General features: G+C 34.5%; 1 protein-coding gene across 6 annotated transcripts in view; it reads left to right on the top strand.

The window, feature by feature from the left end:
* The window catches only part of LOC100334314 (kelch-like protein 29), a 376,785-nt gene that overhangs the window by 216,355 nt on the left and 149,144 nt on the right, over nucleotides 1-11,286 (top strand). For all 6 annotated transcript variants that reach the window (XR_015512889.1, XR_015512890.1, XM_087289939.1 and 3 more), the window contains one exon: nucleotides 10,623-10,819. Coding sequence is in view for 4 of the 6 variants with exons in the window: in XM_087289939.1 (XP_087146065.1) it covers nucleotides 10,623-10,819 (197 nt within the window). In the remaining 2 variants the exon portion in view is untranslated. The remainder of the gene's footprint in view (nucleotides 1-10,622; nucleotides 10,820-11,286) is intronic.

Here is an 11,286-nt window from a genome sequence, read left to right on the forward strand (position 1 = left end):
GTGCCAAAATATGACATAAAACTAGATAAAACAACAACAATATAATAATTTAACATTATAATAAGATGTCATGTTTAAGCACTACAGTGATTTTATTTTAGATCAGGTTGCATAGATTTATTTTTCATTTGAAGTGCAGTTTCATTTGTGTATCTTTAATTGAAGAGAAATGAATAATGTATTTTTTCCTGTTTAGAATGTAACTGAGCCTTTATTTGTCATTCATAAGGGATTTATAAAGCATAAATAGTCCTCACTTTAGATTAGCTCACAAAACTGCATGAAGTTGAGTTAATAAAGCATTTATTAAAATATATAGTAACCATTAGTATATGCCTGAATAATAAGACATATAAACGTTGATTTCAATAGTTTATTAATCATTTACTAACTCATTCTGAATGATCCTAAAAACCCTCAACTACTCTTAAATACAGTTTATAAATAATTTGATACTTAATTTAGTAATGAAAAATAAATCAATAAGTATGAAAATACAATTAATAAGCACATTATATAGGTGCTTATAAGTCAAGAATGGAGCATTTGTAGCTGCAGTTATAAACTGCTTACTAACACTTATTAATGTAGAGTTAATACTTAACAAATAATGAGTTCACTATTTGCTAATGCTTAATAAATGATTTATAAATATACATACATGCTTGCATACTTGTTTTTATGCATGTCTGCATGCATTTATTATCAATATTTATTGATATTTATTTAAATTATTACTGTATTGTTGAATGGATGTAGAACTGACACATGTGCGAGAATATACAGGCATTTTAGAAAACCAACATAGTCTGGCATATGCTATTATTTCCCATTTTAAATGTAATTCCTCCATCACTCTAATTTCACCAGTCTTACCAGCATAATACAACACAAAGAAAGATTTTGAGAAGCACATAGATTTTTTTTCAGGGCAGAATTTTGTACTTTAGAATAAAATGAAGGCCCAAAAGCGATTTTGTGAGGCTGAGTGTTTCTGAAAATGCAGTGAGTGGGAGTGTGGATTTAGATTTATTTTATACTTTAAAATTATACAGTAGCTAAAAGCTATTTTGTAACACAGGTTTGTTTGTTTGTGTATTTTATCACGCATGCATGTTTATTTTTTATGCATGCATGCATTTATTTTATGCAACTATGCATGCGTCTGTTTATGCGTTCATTAATACTTTTTTAATTGCTCACTGTATTGTGGGAAGTCTATATAACTGAGTCGTGTTGATACATGTGCGCCGTCAGAGAATATAAAGGCATTTTAGAAACCAACACAGTCATGCATACGTTATTGTTTAATCTTTTAAAAGTAATTCTTCCATCCCTGTATTTTCCCCAGTCTTATCAGTATAATACAACACAAAGAAAGATTCTGATAACCACATAGATTCTGTGCATAAAATGTGTACTGTAGAACGAAATGAAGGCCCACAAAGCGATTTTCTGAGGCAGAAGTTTCTGATAATGGTGGGAGTGTGGATTTAGATTTATTTCATACTTTAAGATCAGCTACAAGCTATTTTGAAGCATTGGTTTGTGCATATATTCATGCGTATATGCATTTGTATTATGCATGCATTCATTTATTTAGCCATGCATGCATGTTTGCATTAGGGTTCGGGCGATGTCGACCAATTTGGCATCGTACGATGTCTCATGTGAAACATCGTGATGGACTTCATGTGAAAACCAGGGGGTGGGTTGACAGAGTGCGCGTGACGTGTCTGAAAAGCGTGGAGGGATCAGGGGGTGATAAGGGTGCGCGACATATTTAAGGACTGAGAGGGAGAAGCATGATTTCCAGGAGATTATCACTCTTTTGTGGGCATTATCTTTATTATATATAGTCCTGCAAATGCATAGAGACTCTCTGAGCTTCCAGGAGACTTGGGATGTCTGAATATCACGTTTAACAACTATAGTGAGAAACCTTCCAGCAGTACATCCTTGATAAACTGTCCGACGTGCACTGCTCTCTAGAGCTCAGAGGAGCGCATGACAGTGTGTGTGGCTGTGTGTGTCGTCACGTGATGTGCGTTTTCAGTGGACGGAGGGCTGTTCAGAAATGCTAGGTAAAACACGGTGTGGATTTGGATAATTTTCGTTCTAAAATGCCATTTTAAGATTAAGACATATTAGTGTAAACGGGGCCTGAGTGTGTATTTTTAGTGAGCGGGTTTGCGACGGGGGCGGGGCGGAGGATCGGCGATGCTGACTTAGCATCGTGTTGTCTATTGGCCATCAGTCCAACCCTAGTTTGCATACTTGTTTTTTACGCCTGCATGCATTTATGCATTTCTTCATTTTTATTTAGTTGGTCACTATATTGTGGGATGTCTGTATACTGACACATGTGCACAGTCTGTAAATATAAAGGTGTTTTCAGAAACCAAAATAGTCATGCATATATTATGCACCGCTGCATTCAAAGCCTGTTTTCTATTTTGAATGCAGTTTTCCTGTCACTGTAGTTTCACAGGACTCATCAATATAATCAAAAATAAAGGTTCTGAGAACCGTATAGATGTCATACTTGAAGGTAAAATTATACCTTAAATCTATTTTGCAGCACAAGTTTGTTTGTTTGTGCATATAATCATGAGTAGGCCCACACGGAATCTGCACGTGCAGAATCCCACAAATTTCCGCAGATTTTTAACCCATCGTTGATTCTGTTTATTTACTTGTGTAAATGTGTGTAAATTTATATTTATTCAATTTTTTTTATTATTATTATAGTAATATTATTGACTAATATGAAAATATTCATATGATTTATTTACAATACAGTTTTTAAAGTAATATTTTCTTTTTTTTAGGTGATGTGTTATATGTGAGACTTCCTTCATTTACCAATAAAGTGGATCTAATTGGATTTGCATTGTAAACATTAAATAAAAGTTAAAAAGGTATTAGCTTTTATTTCATATATTAAGGTTTTAGTTATGATACTCTCAAAATAATTTCGCATAAATCCAGATTTTTAACACAATTCTGCACAGAAATGGCAAAAAATATCTGCAGATTCTGTCTGGCCCATGTCTTGAGCATATGCATTTGTATTATTCAAACTTTTTTATGCATGCATTCATTTATGCATTTCCTAATTTTTGTTTAACTGGTCGCTATTGTGGGATGTCTATACAGCTGATACATGTGCACAGTCTGTAAATATAAAGGCGTTTTCAGAAACTAAAATAGTCATGCATATATTATGCACCGCTACATTTAAAGCCAGTTTTCTTTTTTGAATGCAGTTTTCCTGTCACTGTACTTTCACCAAGACTTATCAATATAATACACCAAAAATAAAGGTTCTGAGAACCACATATTTTTCATACTTGGAAGTACAATTATAGTTAAAATCTATTTATAATATAATATAAAATCTAGCACAAGTTTGTTTGTTTGTTTGTGCATATAATTATGAGTAGGCCCACACGAAATCTGCACATGCAGAATCCCGCAGATTTTTAGCCTATCGTAGATTCTGTTTATTTACTTGTGTAAATGTGTGTAAATGTATATTTATTCTATTTTTTTTTATTTATTACAGTAATATTATTGACTAATATGAAACTATTCATAAGATTTATTTACAATACTGTTTTTAAAGTAATATTTTTATTTCTTTTAGGTGATGTTTTATATGTGAGACTTCCTTCATTTACCAATAAAGTGGATCTAATTGGATTTGCATTGTAAACATTAAATAAAAGTTAAAAAGGTATTAGCTTTTATTTCATATATTAAGGTTTTAGTTATGATACTCTCAAAATAATTCCGCACAAATTTTAACACAGTTTTGCACAGAAATGGCAAAAAATATCTGCAGATTTTGTCTGGCCCAAGTCATGAGCATATGCATTTGTATTATTCATGCATTCACTTATTTATTCATGCATATGTGCTTGCAAACTTTTTTATGCATGCATTCATTTATGCATTTCCTAATTTTTGTTTAACTGGTCACTATTGTGGGATGTCTATACAGCTGGTACATGTGCACAGTCTGTAAATATAAAGGCGTTTTCAGAAACTAAAATAGTCATGCATATATTATGCACCGCTGCATTCAAAGCCTGTTTTCTATTTTGAATGCAGTTTTCATGTCACTGTACTTTCACCAGACTTATCAATATAATACACCAAAAATAAAGGTTCTGAGAACCGTATAGATTTCATACTTGGAAGTAAAATTATACTTAAAAGCTATTTTGCTGCACAAGTTTGTTTGTTTGTGCATATATTGAGTCATGCATGTCTGCATTTGTATATTGTATTATGCTTGCATGCATGCATTCATTTATTTAGTTATGCACACATGCTTGTATAATAGTTTTTTTATGCACGCATGCATTTCTACATTTCTTTTTTTTTATTTAATTGGTCACTGTATTATAGGATGTCTGTACAACAGATACTGATGTGCACTCTCCTCGAATATAAAGGCATTTTTAAGTCCAAAATAGTCATGCATATAATATGCACCGCTGCATTCAAAGTTTCCTATTTTGAATGCAATTCCTCCGTCACTGTATTTTCACCAGACTTATCAATATAATACAGCAAAATGAAAGACTACATAGATTTTTTTTAGGGCAGAAATGTGTACTTTAGAATAAATTGAGGGCCAAAAGCAGTTTCGTGAGTGTTTCTGGAAATGGTGCGAGTGGGAGTGTGGATTTAGATTTCTCTAATTGATCTCAGGAACAGAGAGAGATAGGGAGAGGGCTGATTTCTGTTTCCCCACTTCTAAATGGTCCACTCCTTTTGTTTTGCCTTTTCTTTCTTAATATTTCTCCTCCTCCGCTCACACCTGACAGCAATAAACTTTGCATTTTTGTTTTTCTTTTCAGGAGTAACATTTCTTGTTTTGTTTTTTTTCAGCCAGCGCCAGAGACTCCCACCTCACCTCACGCTCTGCCTTTTGCCTCCAAACCTCTTAATAACAACTAATTTGACCGTTCGTACGCAGGCCGTGTTGAACTCTGTTTTGGCAGGTGTTTGAAAGTAAATCCTCATCCCAGTCATGGAAGGGTCCCTTTCCCTATAGGATGGCTGCTGGTTCCCTGTGGCAGGAAAAACTGATTCTTTCCCCTTCCTTTCCTTCCCTGTTTTCATCATACTGACTGTCTGTTTGTCTGTATGTATATCTGTCTGTCTGTCACATTAGTGTGAGATTGTCTTTGCATGTGTTCATTAAAAGAACAGTTCACCCAAAATGAAAATTCCCCCATAATGTACTCAACCTCAAGCCATCCTTGATGTATATAACTTTTTTTTTTTTTTGTCAGACGAACACAGTTGGATTAGTTTATGATTTTATAAAGCATCCCTTCTGTATAATGGTTTTGGATAGCATCTTTTAATTACAAATTTTCAAAAGCACCTCATGAAACAACTCCTATGTCACCAGGGACTTAACACTTGTCTTGTGAAGCAGATACAAAGAAGAAATAATTCTTATTTTAAAATATTAACACCTGTCTGGCGGCAGCCGAATGCATCTTGTGTAAATACTGTATTCTTTTATTAGGATTAACCCCTTGAGATATACCTCATATACCTAGATTTGTCTTGTTTTCAGTGGGGGATGCAATGTATCACAATCATATAAGTACATTCAGGAGGTTGAGAATAGCAGAATAATGCTCGACAGGTTTATTGGCAGCCTGACATGAAGCAGAGCACTGTTGAATAAGACTGAAAGGCTTTTTTTCTGTAAAATCAATCATCCTGGATGTACTTTATCCAACTTATTACATGACTATTTGCCAAAAAATATAATAAAGTGAAAACATTGTTTTAAGCTGTGAAAGATTATTAATACTTTATTTAAACACAAAGCTGACAGAAACGAAAACAGCTGATGGAATATACACTAACCTGTAAATTATTTAGACACAAGATGATGCCAAATAGTCAAAAATGCAAAGCTGACAGAAACTAAAACAGCTGATGGAGTATACACTAACCTGCGCATTATTCAGACACAAGATGGCGGCAAAGTCAAAAATGCAAAGCTAACAGAAACTAAAACAGCTGATGGAGTATACACTAACCTGCGCATTATTCAGACACAAAATGGTGCCATACAGTCAAAAACACAAAGCTGGCAGAAACGAAAACAGCTGATGGAGTATACACTAACCTGTGAATTATTTAGACACAAAATGTTGCCAAACAGTCAAAAACACAAAGCTGACAGAAACGAAAACAGCTGATGGAGTATACACTAACCACGCATTTTTCAAACGCAAGATGGCGCCAAACAGTCAAAAACACAAAGCTGACAGAAACTAAAACAGCTGATGGAGTATACACAAACCTGTGCATTATTCAGACACAAGATGTCGGCAAAGTCAAAAATGCAAAGCTAATAGAAACTAAAACAGCTGATGGAGTATACACTAACCTGCGCATTATTCAGACACAAGATGGAGCCAAAGTCAAAAACACAAAGCTGACAGAAACTAAAACAGCAGATTGAGTATACAATATCCTGTGCATTATTCAGACACAAGATGTTGCCAAACAGTTAAAAGAGCAAAGCTGACAGAAACTAAAACAGCTGATGGAGTATACACTAACCTTCAGACACAAGATGGCGCCAAACAATCAAAAACACAAAGATAACAGAAACTAAAACAGCTGATGGAGTATACACTAACCTGCTCATTATTCAGACACAAGATGGCAACAAATTGTCAAAAAGTCAAAGCTGACAGAAACTAAACCATTTGAGTAGAGCGTACAAACCTATGTAATATTTATTCAATAAATGGCACCAAACAATCTACAATTCTGGCATGACAGACAAGCAGAAACATATGAGTTGATTCGACGTTCTCAGATGAGCTTGTTTTATTTAGTGGTTGTTATCTCAGAATAACATACCTTTTGAATGTTGTGACTGACCAATCAGAATTGAGTATTCTGAAAACATAATATACAGAATATTAACATAATAACAAATTAAAACAAAAAGGCAAAAATAGAAGTTAGCATAACATATTTGAACAACAACACAAACACAAACACAAAGACTAATGTACTGTTTAACATTATACAGTAACACCAAGCCAAGTAGTCTTAATGGGATTAGTAAAGCTTTAAACTAAACTGAACTGAAATCTGTGTTTTTTTTCCCTTGGACAAAACTTTTCCCAGAAGAGTTAGGACAAAATATAAAACTACTCCGAATGGGTTTGTCTGACAGAATGAAGTCATATACACTGATGATGGCTCGAGGGTGAGTGAATTATGAGCTAATTTACATTTTTCGGGGTGAACTATTTTTTTAAGGACCAGATTTACTACTGTAAATGGCACACACTAGAGCTCAATCGCCTGAACGTTTAGATGTTATTGAGAAATTCTGTTTGTGATTTTACTGAAAACGCACACATCTAACAACACAGGTATGATGTTGTATGATTTATTTGATTACATTTTTCACTGAAATGAAAAGCTACATTGGAAAGTACATTTTCATGGTAAAACCTGGCTTTTCAATTTTATTTTATTTTTATTTAATTGAATTGAATTTTATTATACTTTATTATTTGTTATTTATTTTATTTTATTTGTTCTTATTTTTATTTTATTTTAATTTATTAATTTGTTTTCAAATTTTTTAATTTATTTTATTTTTATTTATTTTATTTTGTTTTTTCTTTTTTTCTTTTATGTTTATTTATTTCATTTTATTGAAAAAAAATTATTAATTGAATTATTCATTCATTTATTTATCCATTTATTTCTCTGCATGTATTTCATGCAAGCTCATGTGAGTAAATCAGATCCTCAAGTTTCTTTATGATAAAGAGTGTCATTTTTTTAATGTTAAAATTCCATTGCAATTCTGTTGCAACTTGAAAATGCATTAACAATTCATCCTATTCTACTGGAGCACATGCTTTGACAATGCCATGCAGTTTTTCCAATTGCAACTTAATTTTATCCTATCTAAAAAATATGTATATTTACTCTCTTGAAATTTGGTCAAAAGCTTTCAGGTTTGCAATCTGCTGCTAATAACTAGTCAGAACCTGCACACTTCACCTTTAATGCATGTGTTTGAGTAGAACAGGATGAGTAAATTTTATTATTAGGATTATTTGGATATCTAACCTCCCACTGGACATGACCATCTATTAAAGGGTGCTTCTTATTCCAGCTTATGTTTTATGTAGTGGATGCTCTTCCAGCTGCTATCCAGTACTGGGAAACACCCATACACAATTACACACACACACACACACACACACACACACACACACACACACACACACACACACACACACACACACATACACACACACTCATACACTATGGCAAATTTAGTTCGTTCAGTTCACCTGTAATGAATGTGTTTGGACTGGGCGTAACCGGAGCACCCGGAGGAAACCCACGCCAACACAGGGAGAACATGTAAACACCACATAGAAATGACAAATGGCCCAGCTGGGACTCGAACCAGCAAACTTCTTGCTGTGAGACCAAAGTACTAACCACTGAGCCACAATGATGCCACATATTGTTGACTTTAAATTAATTACTAGTGAAACATGTTTTGTTTTCGTAATTATTTCGTACAGTAGTATTTAGTTAGAATTTTAGTCCGTACCTAAAGTTACGTTTCTATTAATTAATTTTTATTTATTATTTTTATTTACGTTTAACAGTTTTCATTATCAACTATATAATTTTAATTCAGTATTAATATTTTTGATAAATTTTCAGTTTTATATATTACTGTAGTGCAGATTTTTGTTTGTACGAATAATTTTCTGCATTTGTCATCAAGTAAATATTTTTGTTTTTGCACATTATTAATTCATTCGTTTATTTTATTTTCGGCTTAGTCCTTTTATTAATCTGGGGTCGCCACAGCAGAATGAACCGCCAACTTATCCAGCATGTTTTATGCAGCGGATGCCCTTCCAGCTGCAACCCATTACTAGGAAACACCCATACACTCTTATTCACACACAAACACTATGGTCAGTTTTAGCATACCCAATTCACCATGTGCTTGGACTGTGGGTGAAACTGGAGCACCCAGAGAAAAACTCACACCAACAGTGGGAGAACATGCAAACTACACACAGAAATGCCAACTCACCCTGCTGAGGCTCAAACCAGTGACCTTGCTGTGAGGTGACAGTGATTATTATTGTAGTTTTTGTAGTTATTTTATTATTGTAGTTAGCATAATAGGTGGCGCAGTAGGTAGTGCTGTCGCCTCACAGCAAGAAGGCTGCAGGTTCAAGCCTCTGCTGGGTCAGTTGGCGTTTCTGTGTGGAGTTTGCATGTTCCCCCTGCGTATGCGTGGGTTTTGTCCAGGTGCTCCGCTTCCCCCCACAGTCCAAAGACATGTGGTACAGGTGAATTGGTTACGCTAAATTGTCCGTAGTGTATGAATGTGAATGGGTGTGTATGGATGTTTCCCTGAGATGGGTTGCGACAGGAAGGGCATCCACTGCGTGAAACGTATGATGAAAAACTTGGTGGTTCGTTCTGTGGCGACCCCAGATTAATGCAGGGACTTAGCCGAAAAGAAAATGAATGAATGAATGAGTTAGCATAATAGTCAGTACTTAAAACAAGTTTATATTTTTGAAATTTATATTTGAAATTTATATTTTTGAAATTTATATTTGAAATTTATATTTTTGTTTAACAGACATCACTATCAATATAATATTATTAATTCAGCATTAATATTTTTTATTCAGCTTTTTATATTTTTTCTAAATATAACATTTTTGTTATATATATATATATATATATATATATATATATATATATATATATATATATATATATATATATATATTCAAACAAACAAAAATGTTATATTATAAAAAAATATAAAAAGCTGATAAAATATTTTTTTTTCATGCAAGTAAATATTTGTGTTTTACATATTATTCACTTTATTTTAGTTATTTGTAAAATACGAAAATTTATTGTAATTGTGCCGTTATTTCACAATTGTAGAAATTCATCCATCCATTATACTTAGGCTTAATCCCTTTATTAATCAGGGGTTGCCACAGCGGAATGGACCAACAAATAGGCCAGCATATGTTTTACACAGCTGATGCTCCTCCAGCTGCAACCCAGTACTGGGAAACATCCATACACACTCATTCACTGCAGCCAATTAAGTTTATTTAATTCCTCTATAGGGCATGTGTTTGGACTGTGGGGGAAACAAGCAGACTCCACAAAGAAATGCCAACTGACCCAACAGGGGCTCGAACCAGCGACCTTCTTGCTGTGAGGCGATTGTGCTACCCACTGCGCCACTGTGCCACCCCCAGTGCTTAAGTCAATAATTTAACAGTCTAAATAATAAACATTTATTTGTATGATTTTTTTATTTAGAGTTTTATATTTGTTTGTTTTTTTTTTCACATTTTTCAGTTGTTTATTATAATAGTTTTAAAACAAGACTGGAGTATCATCTCTTTTCAGTCAGCTGTAATGGAGACTCTGTGCATGTGTGTGTGCGTGCATGTCTGTGTGTGCTTTTTTGTGTGTGGGTGCGCGCGTGTGTGCGTGCGTGTGTTTTCTGACGCTCCTCATGCTGTGTGCAGGTTATCAGCAGAGAACAGAAGCGGAGAGAAGATGCAGCTTTCGATGAGCAACATCAGTTCAGATGTTCTGGAGCTTCTGCTGGAGTTCGTTTACACCGGATCGCTCATCATCGACTCTGTGAACGCCAAAACCCTCCTGGAGGCGGCCAACAAGTTCCAGTTCAGCACTTTCTGCAAAGTCTGCGTGTCCTTTCTGGGTAAGAGCCGGACTACAGTTTGCATTTCATCAAAGCACTGTAAGAAAAACGCTGGATGCCACACAATCGATTCTGTTAGGACAACATGAAGGATTTAAAGGTCCTGTGAACAGGAGGTGCGTCCCAAATTGCATACTTATGCACTATTCTACACCATTTTGTAGTATAAATAGTGCAAGTAGTGTGTTCACACTGAAAAAACTAATAAGTGCACTTTAATTACCCCGATGATGCACTCAGTGACTGTAGCTTTGCTCATGTAGCGAAAGGGGCGGAGCTATCGGCCGCACATGTTGAATAACTTTATTTATGTTAGATAGTGAAAGCAAAATTCTCCTACGAGAGTGACTATAGCGCCTCCCGATAGTGAATGTGGTTATGCTCATGGCAGGTATTATCTGGTTATTTTGGTTACCCTGATGAAGGCAGACTTTTGCCGAAACGCGTAAGTTTTTAGAGATTTAGCC

This window comes from Danio rerio, chromosome 17 (genome assembly GCF_052040795.2).
Source record: "Danio rerio strain M-AB ecotype USA chromosome 17, GRCz13ab, whole genome shotgun sequence".
NCBI lineage: Eukaryota > Metazoa > Chordata > Actinopteri > Cypriniformes > Danionidae > Danio > Danio rerio.